Source organism: Columba livia, chromosome 5, assembly GCF_036013475.1.
Source record: "Columba livia isolate bColLiv1 breed racing homer chromosome 5, bColLiv1.pat.W.v2, whole genome shotgun sequence".
In the NCBI taxonomy this organism is placed as follows: Eukaryota; Metazoa; Chordata; class Aves; order Columbiformes; family Columbidae; genus Columba; species Columba livia.
In genome coordinates, this window is record NC_088606.1 from 27093478 (window position 1) to 27109675 (window position 16198).

Here is a 16198-nt window from a genome sequence, read left to right on the forward strand (position 1 = left end):
TATTCAAGAATCTCCTCCACTCACGAGAAGTCCATCCCAACATGCAGGAAGCCAGCCAAAAATGCCAAGACACCTGTGTGCTTGAGCAAGGAGCTCCTGGCAAAACTCCAACATAAAAAGGAAGTATAGAGAAGGTGGAAGCAGGGACAGGTAACATGGGAGGAACATAGTGACAGTCTGAGCATGCAGAGGCATAGTTAAGACAGTCAAAGCCCACGTGGAGCTGAATTTGGTGAGAGATGTCAAGAGCAACAAGAAGAGTTTCTTTAATATCTAAGTGGTGAAAGCAAGACTAGGAAAAATGTGGAACTGCTGCTGAATGGGGCAAAGGCTCTGGTGACAGAGTACATGGAAATGGCTGAAATATTGAATGCCTTATTCATCTCAGTTTTTAGTGGCAAGGCCAACCTTGAGAAATGCAAAGTTCTGGAGAGAGGTGCAAGGTCTGGTATAAGGAAGACTTACCCCTGGTGGAAGTGGGTACGGTTAGAGAATACTTAAGCAAACTTGACATACACAAGTCCACGAGCCCCAATGGGATGCACCCACAAGTGCTGAAAGAGTTAGCTGATGTCATTGCAAGGTCACTCTCAATTATCTTTAAATGATCATGGCATCTGGGAGAGGTACCTGGGGACTGGAGGAAAGCAAATATCACTCCTAACTTCAAAAAAGGCAAGGAGGAGGATCCAGAGAACTACAGGTGGGTCAGTCTCATATTGATCCACGGGACGGTGATGAAGCAACTAAACCTGGAAATCATTTCCAGGCACATGAAGGACAAGGCAACAACTGGGAGCAGTCAGCACGGATTCACAAAGGGCAAGTCATGTTTGACCAACCTTCTGTGGTGAAATGGCTGGCTTGGTATATGAGGAGAGAGCAGTGGATGTTTCCCACCTAGACTTCAGCAGGCTCTCCAACACTGTCTGCCATAAGATCTCCATAGATATGAGTAGGCAGTGACACGAACTAAAAACTGGATGAATGGCCAAGCCAAGAGGGTGGTGATCAGTGGTATGAAGTCTAGCTGGAGGCCAATAACTAGCAGTGTACTGCAGCATTCAAGACTGGATCCAGCTCTGTTCGACATCTTAATTAATGATCTGAATGGGACAGAATGTACCCTCAGCAAACTTGCTGATGATACAAAACTGAGAGAAGCAGCTGATATACCAGAGGGTTGTACTGCCATTCAGATGGACTTCGACACAATGGAGAAATGATCCAATGGAATCCTCATGAAGTTCAACAAGGGGAAGTGCGAAGTTCTACACCTGGGAGGAACAATCCCGTGCACCAGTATTATACTGGAGGCCAACCAGCTGGGGAGTAGATTTGCAGAAAAGGACCTGGGGGTCTTTGTGGACATCAAGTTGAACATGAGCCAGCAATGTGCCCTGCAACCAAAAGGACTACTCGTATCCTGGGCCATGTTAAGAGCAGTGTTGCCAGCAGGTTAAGAAGAGGGCTTCTTCCCCTCTACTCAGCACTGGCAGGGCCACATCTGGAGGGCTGGGCCCCGTTCTGGGCTCTCTGCTACAAGAGAGACATGGGCACACTGCCAAGAGCTCAGCAAAGAGCCACTAAGATGATTAAGGAACTGGAGCATCTTTCATTTGAGGAAAGGCTGAAAGAGCTGGGACTGTTATGCCTGGTGGAGAGAAGGCTCAGGAGGCATCTCATCAGTGTGCATGGATACATAAAGAAAGAGTTCAAAAAGGATGCAGCCAGGCTTTTTTCAGTGGTTCTCTGTGATGGCACCAGAGACAATGGACACAAGCTGAAACACAAGGAGGTTCATCTGAACAGCAGGAAACATTTTTTCACTGTGACCAAACACTGGCACAGGTTTCCCAGAGATGTTGTGGGGTCTCTCTCCCTGAAGATATTGAAAAACTGTCTGGACATGGCCCTGGGCAACCAACACTAGGTTGCCCTCCTTGAGCATGGGTTTGGACCAGGTGATCTCTAGAGGTCCCTTCCATCCACAACACTTCTGTGATTCAGGAACAATGTATACTTGCTTTTCATATTTTCAGTTCCCATTTCTCTAGAATTTTCAAACACTCTGCTGCCTGGTCTGCTGATGATCTGAATCGCTGGTATTTCAACACCAAGCTGTGATAGCATGGTGAATTACTCTTTAGAAATAATTAACAAAGATGACTAGGGGTCTGGACCATCTTTCTTATGAGAGACTGAGAGAGCTGGGTCAGTTCAGCCTGGAGAAGAGAAGGCTGAGGGGGGATCCTATCAATGTTTATAAATATCTCAAGGATGGATGTCAAGAGAATGGAACTAGGCTCTTTCCAGTGGTGCCCAATGACAGGATGAGGAGCAATGGACACAGACTAAAGCATAAGAGGTTTCATCTAAATATGAGGAGAAACTTTACTTTGAGGTTGAGCATTGGAACCGGCTGCCCAAAGAGGTTGTGGAGTCTCTTTCTCTGGAGCCATTCAAAACATGCCTGGACACAATCCTGTGTGATTTGCTCTAGGTGAACCTGCTTTAGCAAGTGGGTTGGACTAGATGATCTCCAGAGGTGCCTTCCAACTGAAACGTTTCTGTGATTCTGTGAACTGCCCCACAAGATTGCTGAGATTGCAGATCTGTTGCTCAAATTCCTGGTATAGCCTTCCACATTCTCTCTGATAAGTTTTCACTGGGATTCTCAGAGACCATGGGAGTGTTACAAGGCTGATATATTCAATGGCTGCATACATTTGAATATGTAAGAAGCAACCTGAAAAAGCAACCTACTGCTGTGTAAAGCTAGGTAATGCTGCTGTACATTTTTAGAACTGAATTGTTGCTTTACACTGCACATTTCTCTGCTTATACATTTCCTGCTAATGAGAAAATCTGGACTGAGTTTGGGTCTCACTTTTTTTGCAGTCAGAGTTACACCTGTGAGTAGAGCAGTTGAGCACTTTTCATTTTCCACTTCCCATCACGCTGGAGTACTAGAAATTCCAAATAAGATGCCTATTGTAGATATGCTTACAGCATTTTAGATTGAGCTGAAAGGAAGAAAGTGTTTATAGGGTTCTGTGTTCTTGTAGGTGATCCTACTTGGATCTCAGTTTCAGTTTGAACTCACATTAAACTGTATGAATCACATGCTTAAAGTTATTCAACATTGCAATAGCTTGCTGAATCGGCAAGAATATACTTGTGTGTATATATGTAGGTATGTATATGAATATGTATATATATGTATGAACTATTAGAGACTAAGACCAGATCTAGTGTATCTGTATTTTATATCCATATCTATAGACATCTATAGTTATATCCATATCTATGTGGATAGAAATAGATATATGTGTGTATGTATACATATCTGTGTTTGGAAAGTGAGACTTCGGGGAAATTCAAACATCTGATGACTCAGCTGAATTCCTGAAATCTCCTACGCAAAGACTTTCAGTGTTTTGTCATGGAATCATCATTGCCTAAAATGTTCAAATTTTCCTTTTATCGTGGACTGGAACTCATAACTAGCTTACTTCAGAGGGCAGATGAGTGGTTTTCTGAGTCTGGGGAATCTTACAAAGCCTACTTTATTTTATTTATATTGGAGCAGGTTAAGAGAACTCCAGAGAAGCATTAGAAGAAGGATTAAACAAATGGTATAGCATTTGTGGTATTTTACTTTCACATGGGGAATATTGTTTTCCTTTAACATGCACAGGTTAAGGAGAATCTGTTATGTGATGACTCTTCTACACCCCATTCCAATAGGCTGTTTTAGAAAGGTGAATCACCACCTTTTAACATCAGCATCTTTCAACATCTTAAAAAGACACAAATGCTTTGCTTTAAGATGTAATTTCCTCTGTAGACAGAATCCTCTTATAGTCCTGAAAGAGGCATATAAACTCAAGATAGATAAGCTGTAAGACATACTCTTATTGGCTGGCAAGATAGCTTTTTGATAGTTGCATTAGAAGCCTCTCTGAACTCTCCATGTGCACTATGTGGAGACCTAGCAGACAAGAACTCTGTCTCCTTTTACCTCACCTGGGGATTTTGAGAACTACTTGTCCTTTAAAGCATTCCCAAGACCCAGCATTATGCATCTACATTGGCCTTGTAAGCAGAGCTTAGGCTGCTTGCAAATGCCATGTGTGCTTGTAGCAGGCTATGTATGTATATAAGTATAATTTAGTTGTTTCAAAGTGAAGCATTGCAACAAGTAGATCTTTGGCTTAGGTCCAGCTCCAAAAGACAGCAACTATCGTAAACTCTTTCAGTGTTTATGAAGCCAGACAAGAGAAGGGCAAAGACCTGAATGAGTATGGTAGCAAGGTATTACCCAAATGTTTTTTCCAAGGTGAAATACATACATGCTGTTATGGCTCTGCGAATAGCTAACTTGTGCTAAAAGTAAGTTGCCAAAAAAATAATCTGAGGCATATTTAAAACTAAACTTTAAAAGATTTCTTAACCTAGTGTCTGAAGATGAGCATGCAGGGTTTTTTATGCAACTTGCAGAAGTCATTTTTTTTTCCAGATCTGTGTTTCATGACTCCAGTTTTTAATATTATCATTTCTATGTCAAGAAAATTAAAGCAATTAAATAATACTTCCCCTTCATTGTCAAAACTCATCTTCTTCCTTTAAATACAGTTTCTTGTCTACTCAGAAAATAAATTGAATTTTTGCTTATTCATTGCTGACTTTTTTATATCATCTCGCCAGCACATGATAGAGTTGGTAGCACATTAGTTACTTAGCAAGTAAGCAAAGAGTGTCGTTATTTGTCTGTGTGCTTGGAAATGCTGAAATGTTAGTAGCTTTACTCCAAAGTGAAAACAGAATTGGCAGTATGGCAATGATATGTTGTTTATCCATGCAAAAATATATTCTTTTTTTTCTTCAACAGATTGCTTGGCTTCTACAAAGGAATATTTCCTCCCATCTTGGCTGAAACGCCCAAAAGGGCGGTGAAGGTAAAAACCCTATACTTCCTCCTTTAAAAATACGAGTAGGGACAGTGGCAGCTGTAAAACTTTTATTTCTCCCCCACTGATTGACATTAGAATCTTAAACTTCTTTGGCACATTAATCGTCTGATTTTTACTAGGAGGAAACTTTCCTGTTGATAGCACAATAAAAACTGCTCAATTAAAAGTGTAGGATAAGGCTCTTAAATACTGGGCTACTTTTGACCTGTATATAAAATGTTACTGAAAAAAAAAGTCACAATTATTTTATACAATCAAAATTAATAAAATACTTTAAGTGATACTTTAGCCTCATAATTACCTCTAGTTTAGTAATTTTGTTTGACTGAAAATGCTTAGCAACTGCAAACCAACTAATAGCTTAATAAATTAACACAAGAAGCCAATAAAGAAGCCACTCCTAATAAATACTCAGTAATTTGAAGTAGCATATCTGTAGATTTGAAGTGCTGCCCAGAGTTTTCTTGTACTCCAAAGAGCACACTACTCCATACTCTTACTTTTTTACAGACTGAACACAGTAATGGGTACAACTATTCATCATGCAAAGAACATTCCACTCCAGCTCTCTTACAGTTGAAATAGATGCTAGCCTGTCAAAGTGTATTTGCTGTCAAATATTGATGTGACTTTCTTTTATTATCCTTTATGTTGATTTTTAGAGCATTATTTTAGTAACAGTCCTAAGCAAAATACATCGATACATCAATCTTTTTCTAGTTAAGTCATGTAACCTTTGTAAATAAAACCTCATAATTAAGCATCTCCTCTTAAAGTTCTAAAACTATCAAAGCATTTGTTGTGTTTCAAGCAAATGTTTCTTTGTCTTTTACTTCAGAACTTTGAAGGTTCATGTAGTTGCACCAAATGTGTCTAAAAGCACCAAAAAAAGTTTCTTTCTAAAAGGGCTGCATATGATTCTGGTCCTTAGTCTGCAATTAATCATTCACATTCCAATTCCTTTACAGAGGAATAATATTTGTATAAAGTGACAGGATGTGACCTTGTAACAGAATCCTAAAAGAGTTCTGGTAATGTCATCTTCTTGTTTATATTGGCATTTTAGAAACAAATGACATTTGTCACCTATCTCAAAATTATTTAATACAACTAAGAAAACTGAAGGTCTATTTAGTAGCAAAGTGGAAGTAAAGAATATATGGATGATATTTAGAAGATTCCTAATAACTCATTTTCTTTGGATTGTGATGTTTTCTCTGTCTTTCCATTTCATTTCATTTGAAACAGGTTGAAGTCAATCTGATCATGCTTTCTGGATTCCAGCATATATTTAGTTAAAATACAAACCCAGGTTTGATTTCTCTCTTATCAACCTGAGTAATTTAAAAATCTTGAGTCACTTTTTCTTACTCAAATTGACTAAGTTGGTTTAAACTCCACAATATTCAAAATAATTATAGAATAATAGAAAGATTTAAGCAAAGAGGGATCTCTAGAGGTCATCTGGTGAGACTTCTGTGCAAAGCAGGGCTGACTTCATGGCTAGGTTAGGTTGCTTGGTTACTTTTTCTAGTCGAGTTTTGAAAATCTTCAAGGAGGAAGATTGCAGCCTCTCTGCAGTTAGAAGCCAGTCATGAGTGGTGCTCCCCAGAGCTCAGTATTTGGGCCAGTTCTGTTTAATATCTTTATAAATGATCTGGATGAGGGGATCAAGTGCACCCTCAGTAAGCTTGCAGATCACACCAAGTTGGGTAGGAGTTTTGATCTGCTGGAAGGTAGGAAGGCTCTACAGAGGGATCTGGACTTGCTGGATCAATGGATGGAGGCCAGTTATGTGAGGTTCAACAAGGCCAAGTGCCAGGTCCTGTACTTGGGTCACAACTCCATGCAATGTACAGATTTGGGGAAGAGTGGCTGGAAAGCTGTCTGAGGAAAAAGGACCTGGCGGTGTGACAGCTGGCTGAACATGAGACAGCAGTGTGCCCAGGTGGCCAAGAAGGCAAACAGATTCCTGTGTTGTATCAGAAATAGTGTGGCCAGCACCAGTGGACTACTGTAGTCAGTTTTGGGCCATTCACTACAGGAAAGACACTGAGGTGCTGGAGACAGTTCAGAGAAGGGCAACAAAGCTGGTAAGCAGTCTGGAACACAAGTTTTATGAGGAGCAGCTGAGGGATCTGGGGTTTTTTAGCCTGGAGAAAAGGAGGCTGAGAGGAGACCTTATCACACTCTACAACTATTTGAAAGGAGGTTGGAGCATGGTCGGTGTTGGTCTCTTCTCTCAAGTAATAGGATGAGAAGAAATGACCTCAAGTTGCTCCAGGGGAGGTTTGGATTGGATATTAGTAAAAATTTCTTCATGAAAAGGGTTGTCAGGCATTGGAACAGGTTGCCTAGGGAAGCAGCTGAGTCAGTATCCATGGAGATGTTTAAAAGATGTGTAGATGTGGCACTTAGGGACATGGCTTAGTGGTTGGCTTGGCAGTATCGGGTTAACTGTTGGACTTGGTGATCTTTTGAACTTAAATTATTCTATTGTTCTATTATTCTAATTTCTAACATCCAAAGTGGAGTTTGTATCATGCTTTGATGTGAAGAAAATATAGCTTGGCTCATATTTCCACTAACCTTACTTGGATATGACCCAAACAGAAAATTCACTGCTTCTTTTGGCTCACTCTCCACCTGTGATTCTTCTAATACTTTTCCTCATTTTAATAGGCCTCAGATGTCCCTTGTCCACTGACAAACTGACTAGTGAGATTTAGAGGAAGACTATGTCCATGCCTGTGGTTTTGAGACTTGTGAAAGCACAAAAGTTAGAGAGGCAGCTTCTAGGTTACAGCAGCCTTAGTTTGTGTTTGTAATTAACTTCTTTTGAAAACTTCTAGTTATAGTGTCTTTTACATCTAATAAAAGTGAATAGAGAAGGGACAAGGGAGATTCTGTACTAAGAAGACATGTACTTGTGCTACTGGAATATTGTATTTATCTGGTGTGGATATTTGCAGGCAAAAATAAATCTACTAAAATAAAGTTATTTAGCCCTGGCTATTCAGACAAGTGTTGAAGACACAGCTTAACTTTTAGTCAACTATGTTCTCATGCCTGTCTTGCTCTTTCTTTTTTTCTCTCTCTTTATTTCCCTTCTAAAAAGAAAGCTGGTATTTCTGGAAAACGAAGAGTCAAAGTTTATAACTTTATGTTAGATTGAACGTGGAGGAAAGAAGTGATGATGCCAATACAATGGTTAACAGATGAACTTTTGGGGCAAATTTATATTGTTCATGTGTTCCCAGATATCTTGTTTCAAGCATATATTTTTACCTTAGAGTTATTGAGACATCTGGTAAGTACTTTGGCTATTTTCTGTGTAACTTGAATTAAAGTGTATCTTTGCCAGATGGACAATATTGTACACAACAGCATGTTTTAAATACATTTATTCTGAGTTCTATTTTGTGCAAAGCTATTAACTTAATAGAACTGTAGAGAAAAAGACAAACTGCAGTGCATTTTTAAAAACATTTTGGGTGGATGTCCATATGACATAACATATGGACGTATCCATATGACATAGCAAGGTACTTTTTTGCAAAATTATATGTATACTAGCCACTCTAGTACACCCAGCAACATTTATACTGAGTTTTATTGCTATTGTTTTGTTTTCTGTAAAAAATGATGTAAAGCATAGTTACCATTAAGTAGTTAGTTTATTTATGACTCTAGGAAGTTATTGATTTTAAGGTAACATTTTTAAGATCAAAAAATTGCTAGGTAATGGATTTCTGCCTTTATTCCAACCATTTTACAGATCTGTAACACCATGGAAAACATTAAGGAATACCAGAAATTCCATTAAAGGTTAGAAGGGTAACAATGAGTAGAAAAATGCTAGAGAGGGAATAAAGCAAGCTTTAACACAATAAGAAATTAATTTAGTTCAGGGAAGTAACTCACCCACCTACAATTGACACTTTCTCAGAGACTTCCTTTTACCTTTAAAATATCTTCAGTTATCTAAAAAGGTAGACCTACAGTCTAAGTAACACTTCTGTCTTTTCTGATTATTGGCAACACCAGTACAACAATTTTAAACATATTTGCAGGATGTTTGCAACATTAGTGTTCAATCTATACTACTATTCAGAGGGCAGTTAAAATCTGGGCCCCAGTTCTGGGACCTCTTCTGCAAAATGAGATAATAATCCCTGCTGAGGATAAAAAAAAAAAAAAAGATAGTGTCTATTCACTGGCCAGAGCATCAGTCCTTAAGTTTTCAGAATTTAATATCCTAATTTTGTATAAAGTATACATATTTCCTCTTGCTTTTTAATTGTGGTGGCATTATTGATGCATTAACACCCAGTTCTCTGATAATTTCAGTGTGGTTCTAGTCATGTTTTCATTTGAAGCAGGTCTTGATTGAAAAATGTTGTTGATTTTGCCATAGGACAGGGTTCTAAACAAGTTAAAAAGACAATGCGGTGCTTATTAGTTGAGTTCCTGTACAAGTGGTTTGTGGAAAAGCTGGTTTGTTCTGATAGGTATGGGGTAACTGAACCCTGAGGGGCTGAGCCTGTCTTCCTTTGCTGAGGCCCAGCACAGTTCACCCAGTCTTTCTGTTTTGTCTGAAAAACTCTATTCCCTTATGTTTCTTACGATTCCCACATGTCCATTGACCTCATTTTCCATTGTCTTCCCCATGTGGTGAAGCATTTTGCTTGTTACGTGCATAGGCATAATCATGGCCTCATGTGTTGGAGCAAAATGCACAGACTTTCAGAGGACCCCACCTTCATTTGAATCAGCTTCCTCTAAACTAATCAACTGTTACAGGTCAACTTTGGAAAGTAGCCAGGAAAGTCGGAAGTTCTAGTTATATACCTTTACTACACAGAGATGTGACAGCTCTTGTTCTGGTAGGTGTCCTCCTGCACTGATGCAGTCTTGGTGAAGCTGTGACAAATTTTTTTTGTTAGGTCCCATAATACTGAACGTGCCCTGTAAAAGCCACTTTTCTTTTGCACGCAAAGTCGTGAATACTTCTTGGACAGATTACAAGACTCACAAATAGTGAGCTGTAGTTACAGACCTTGTGCTGTTCCATGAGTAAAAATTGCATGAAACAACACCTCCAATATATTTGATTTTGCCTGGAATTCAGATATCTAGTCTGCAAAATTTTCTGCTATCCTTGTTCTTCATTCCAGAAGATGGTTTTCACTGCCCTCAGAATTATCTTATGTGGCATAAACCTGAAGTGCTTATTCAGTGGCTTCATCAACATATTTACAGAATAAGAATTTGAAACAACATGGGTGTTGAGGAAATTTTCTGTACTTGGAAACACTGCACTAGAAAGGATCTCTTAGGTCAGCAAGTCTAGACCACTGCTGTTCTGTAATCTCCTTGATAAACATAGCAAACTCTCCCTTACAAGTAATTAAGATTTTTCTCCATTATTCTTATTGGAAGACTGTTTCAGGAACCCACTCCTCTGATTGTGAGAAAGCTTCATCAGATTTCAAGCCACATTCTATTTACAAGTAGTTTTTACTTTTATACCCAGTGACTTTATGTTACATATCTTTCCATTGTTTGTTTTTCACTCTCTTGCACCATTTCTTTTCCTAGACTAAGCAAGGCAAGTGTTTATTCTCCTTCAGTCTTCATTCTTAAAAAAAAAAAAAATCTTTAGGTTCTCCTTACGGTCCTGTTAACCCTCTTTCTAATATCCTGTTGTCTGAGTTCATCTTTGTTGAACACAGATGTGTGGCCAGGATTGTGTGATTCATTTCAATTTTTTCAATTTTTTTCATTTTTTTTTCAGTTTCAATAATTTGTAAAATGTCACAAATACCCTTTCTTTAGAGTATACATGGACTGATGCATCTTAGCCTCTGTGTCCAGAGACAAGGAAATAGGTGGTGAAAGACGGTCTGTGTATTTCAATGGACAGCTTCTTACTGACTTCAGTGTGGTCAGGCTTATTCTCAACACTGCTCTTGGAAGAACAAAGCTGTTAATTTATTCCACTTTGCTTTTTAGAAGATTTCACAAAAACCACTCTGAAAATTAATGGATTTGGGTGGCAAGAAGTGTTAGGGTGCAAAGTGAGCCATTTACAGATGGTTGCCTTTTTCCATGCTGATGCAGGTGAAAGTGAGCTTCTCATTTCTTTCTTGCAGTTCACATACAAGAGTACAGCTTTCAAAACTCATCCTCTAAAGAATCATGGATGCTCAGACCTTCTGAGCATCTGGCTGAAAGCAGACAATTGGGTGGAAGATTCATTTGTAAAAAGGAAAAAGTAAAATAAATATGCTGTCTGTTGACAGTAAGCAATTATAAAAATCTACAAAGTTTCCAACTTCAAAATCTGCAACTACATCTCTCTGATGCAAAGTAAACTAATATCTGAGAAATGTGAAAGTGATTGCAGTATATTATATTAAAGAGGTGAGGGTGATTTCTTGGGAGTTATAATAGTATCTGCTGCTGCATTTACACCAGTATATGCAAATTAGTTGCTAGAGAAAAATGTATAAATTAAAAACATTAACTGTGTTTTGTAAGTGAACTCCTAGGTAAAACATTAATTGCATTTGCGCTGCTATTATGTGTGATACAGCAATAAAATCAGTTCTGAAGCCTAATTTTCTACTATTGCACATCTAACACTGCTACAGAGAGTGTGAAACAGAAGTGTTTTATGTTTATTTTGCAGAACTGTGCAGTTACCCAGGATACGAGGTAGTGAAGCTCCACTGTAGTTTGGTTTTGCTCATTTGCATAAGTAACTCATGTTTTTTTTCAACGCAATTTCAGTCTAACTTTTATTTACAGTTTTTCACCTTTGAACAATACAAGAAGCTACTAGGATATGCATCATTACCTCCAGGACTGGTATGTATGGAAAGAAAATTTCGTGTTCTGATTTAATACATGTATACTGAACAGTACCATACTTTTCCTCCCATAGAAGGAGCCCAGAATAAAAGGGGTCAGTTCAGCCAACAGTTTTTAAGAACAAACTTGTCCCTTGAAAACAATGAGGACACAATTTATCAAAATTATAGTTACATTAATTTTTATATCAGATGTCTTCAAAATAATTCCCTAGAATGTCATAACATTTGTTAACATGGCTAGTGGCAGTCACCATGGAGGTCTGTGTGCAGCTTGACATTCTTTATTCTTGATTTATCCATGTGATAGTGACTATATACCTTGTCCAGGTATCAAAGTAGTATTCTGCAAGGCACAATGCAACTATAACAAAAATATAGACCTCAGTCTTAGTCTAAAGACTTTATAACAGAAACAAACTATTGATAGGAAACTGCTACCTCCTTCAAAGTCAATGTCAAACTCTCTTACACATCAGTGGAGTCAGGATTTTGTCTCAAGAACATAACTTTTAAAAACGAAATACAGAACATACATACACACAAAAAATGTTTTAATGCTGAGTTGTAGCTTATATATGTTGTCTGCATTCTCATAGGTAGGGCTTAATCCTGCTATCATACTGTTTGGAATAAATTTTTTTTTTTAAAGAATTACTGCTTTCTGTGGTGTAAGAATGTAAGTAATAGTGAATATATGTTTTCACAATAATGAAATCACAACTGTAGAACACAGTTGATATCTCTGTAGTTGCACTATGAATGTTTCATTAATCAATGTTTCCCAGTATTGGTCATGATAATATTTTCAGAAAAATCTTGGAAAAGGGTACACATACCTTCTGTGGGAGATGCTGATCAGTTTTCCCCAAAATCATAAGATTTTTAACTAACAAGTTGTTTCTTTCTTGAAAATTTTCAGTAAGTTCTAATTCAGTATTTCTACTTTAATCTGTTGCTTCCTTCCAGTTTACTTATTTTGACATTTGTAAACATTTTTTTTTCTCTGCAGATGCTCCTGCATTTTTCTTATAATTATAAATGTATCAAAATATTAAGCAAGTCTAAAAATGTGAATTATCTAGAAGAGGATATATACCCTCTTTGTTTGTTAAATAACAAACAGTAAAATCCTGAATAGTATTATAACTTTCTTGGTCAACTTTCTTGGAATTCGTTTTATAGTTTTGACTCTCAAGAGGGAAGTTTGTGATGACTGAAGGAAATACATAAAAACTTGTCTTGTAGGAACAAATAACCATCCACACCATGTGGACCAAAATGACATTTAAAAAAAAAAAAAAAAGTTTGCTTTATCATTGTTTCAGATTCTTTCAAACAGTGCTCCTGCCATTTACCTTCCATTGCAGCAACTGAATGGTCATGGAAGTGTCTTAACAAGTTTAAAGGAAATTTCATCTTCCTTTTAATTATTACACTGGCTGTATAGTTGTTTACAGTATCTCCTATTTTATCTGTTTAGGTTTTTTTTCAGCAGGCTCTTTTCTTCCTTAGATATACATAGAGAAACTGGTATTTGCTCTCTAATGAGTGGAAAGAACGTAGTTTAAGGTTCCATGGTACACCATCACTTTTTTTTGGAGAAAAATATGCTGGAAACTTGTAAAAAAGCAATAGCTGATGAAAAACTGCTCAAATTCATAGAGCAGATGCAGCAACCATCAGACACCTCTGACATTTTTAGTGCAATTCTCTTACCATAGAGGCATTTTTGCCCCTATGACAGCCATGGTAATAAGAGAAAAAGAAGACTGAGAGGGTCTAAGCTCGGCAGAATGCTTCTAGGTGCCCCAACAGACCTCATATCAAGACAACATTTATTGTTAAAAAAGGAATGCATACATTAGCAACAACTTCCTGCTGACTTCAGTCTCATGGTTGATATTGAAAGGGATAGGTTATGTTGCCATCTCATATTGGAAAAGTACATTTGTTGGTAACACAGTGTTCTCCAAAGGCAGTAAGACTGGAGCTTGCCTCTACTCTCCGAATTTACCATTCTTCTCCTTCTTGTGCTCTCAAGAGTCTCTGCTCAAATCCCTCTGTATTTAATGTTATTTTTCTCACTATTGTTTTTTCTTGCCATTGATTTCCTTGAATTTCAGCAAATATACTCAATATTTACTCAGTATTTTAGTCCTGTAACTCTTTTCAGCCCCTAAACAGTTTGGAGATGTTAAAAGGAGGCAATAAATGTGTAAAATTATCACAAAAATCGACCCCTGTGTGTTTTCTCAATTGACTTAAATATTTAAATGTTATTTTTCTGCTACAAATGAATTAAGTTATTTTTAAAGGGGGTATTGTGACTGAAAGAAAATCAGTGAATATCTCCATATTCTATGGTTGTAATGTATCCTTAACTTCTAAGTAAATGGAGTTAATTCGTTCTTGTAGAGGATGCTGACATTTCCATGCGTGCCACTCATTCCCCTATAAATCTTTTCAGAATCGATATTTTCTTAGGAGGAGTTTCCTTCTACTTGTGCAATTTGCCTAAGTACTACAATATTTTAATTTCTTAGTTTATTTTATTTTTTAAAGTTAATATGTTAGTGTTACATGTTTAACGCTCAGTATAGAGTTTTTATTTATTTCCAGTACTGAATAACTGTGTTTATATTTGTGTTTTTATTCAGACTCTACCCAAAGATAACATGAAGGAATTGTTTTTCCATGTTTTCTTTAAAAATCATACTACGATTTTTCTTCCAGCTGAAAAGAGACTTCATTGACAGTGCTATGACATTTTATTTTGTATCTTTTGGAACATGGTTTATGGCTATTGTCATATTGCCTCATGAACTGTCAGCATCTAATCAAAGGCTAATATTGTTTAATAAAAAAATACAGCTGCATTCCTGTAATCTCACAGTTTGCATTGTGTCACTCAGTTTTGTAATCAGATGTATGGGAAATTTTATTCTGTAATTGTTAACTTTCATTTTAACTTTCCTAGGCATTTGCCGTTGCTGGTTTGGGATCTGGATTGACAGAGGCAGTTGTGGTAAACCCTTTTGAAGTAGTAAAGGTTACCTTACAGACGAATCGGAATGCCTTCACAGAGGTATAAGAATTGTTCCATTCTTCTTTTTCTGCTTTAGTAGACATAATGTACTTTGAAGTTCATATGTAGACCAGACTGTCAATGTCTATAATACATTGAGTTGATGCAAAGGACTTTCCCACAAGCTTGACAGAAATGGAAGAGAGAAGAGACCTGATAGGCGATGCCTTCAGAGATACATATAGTATTGTCAGCAGTGTCAACATCTCTATTGTAAATATTCTGTGCCTGAAGTGCACCTTCATCCCTCCAGAGCAGCCAGCAGCTCTGCACTGTGAGGACCTGTAGTCCAAAAGCAACAACCTGAGCCTCTTGTACACGGTGCTTTTGCCCCAGCAGTCTTCGGACTTCAAGTGAGCACCGAAGGTTAGTGTGAAACACCATGACCCCATACCCTAACCAGGGTCCAGCTGGTGTATATTATGGTAAAAATGTAGCTGATAGATTTCAGTGTCTTGGATGAAATTATTTATATTATAGGTCTTCACATTTATAATCACAAACTGGGAAGTAATTATATAATAAAGCACTCTGATAATTTAAATTCCTGTTTCACTTCAGGATTTTATTATTCAAATATTGCTTCATTCAAATAAGTCAGTGTGCAAAGGTGACTTTATCCGTAGTTCTGGGTACTACTGAAAGGCGAAAAAGATTAAACTGGAAAACAGTGACTCACCAAAATCAAGTGTTCCCAGAAATGCACCAGCTTCAACTAATTTTAATGTAGAAAATGTTCCAGGCTAAAGTGAAGGAAGACAGTCACACAGTTCCCTCTTTCTTTTCTCAGTGAATAAGACTAACAATTGTCAAATCAGCTCTTTCAAAATCTTTTGAGAAATCAGCTGTACCATGCTGGAAGTGCCAAATCACATAAGCATAGCATGAAAAGGTTGGCTGAATCCCCGGTGAGGCATGACATTTGCATATTCTACTATGAAGTTTTGACTGAGTTAATACTTACATGCCTTGTAGCACTCATCTGTACAAATTGAACCCTTTTCAGGGATGCACAGTAATGAGGTTTATCACCTGACATAAGCTGCTTGGGCCAAGCTCCTCAGATACATTCCGAAAAATAGTACCACTGATTTCCCAATGACAGACTAGATGCTACCTACTCCATAACTCTTCCAGAAAAAGCATTCTCTTCAGAATACATTTTTAAATATTTGGTAAATTTCTGTTCAATTATCAATGCATAAGAAAGAGAAGATTGGTTGCTCCAAGTCTCCAACCTAGACATTTTTTAACCATGG

General features: G+C 37.6%; 1 protein-coding gene across 4 annotated transcripts in view; it reads left to right on the forward strand.

Annotated features, from left to right (window-relative positions):
* Positions 1 to 16198, forward strand: part of SLC25A21 (solute carrier family 25 member 21) — a 260238-nt gene that overhangs the window by 227925 nt on the left and 16115 nt on the right. For 2 of the 4 annotated variants that reach the window (XM_065064037.1, XM_065064035.1), the window contains exons 4-6: positions 4895 to 4961; positions 11790 to 11849; positions 14832 to 14939. In XM_065064037.1, the coding sequence (XP_064920109.1) occupies positions 4895 to 4961; positions 11790 to 11849; positions 14832 to 14939 (235 nt within the window). Of the gene's footprint in view, positions 1 to 4894; positions 4962 to 8094; positions 8287 to 11789; positions 11850 to 14831; positions 14940 to 16198 lie in introns of all 4 variants that reach the window. The other 2 variants (XM_065064036.1, XM_021287413.2) reach the window with 2 other exon arrangements.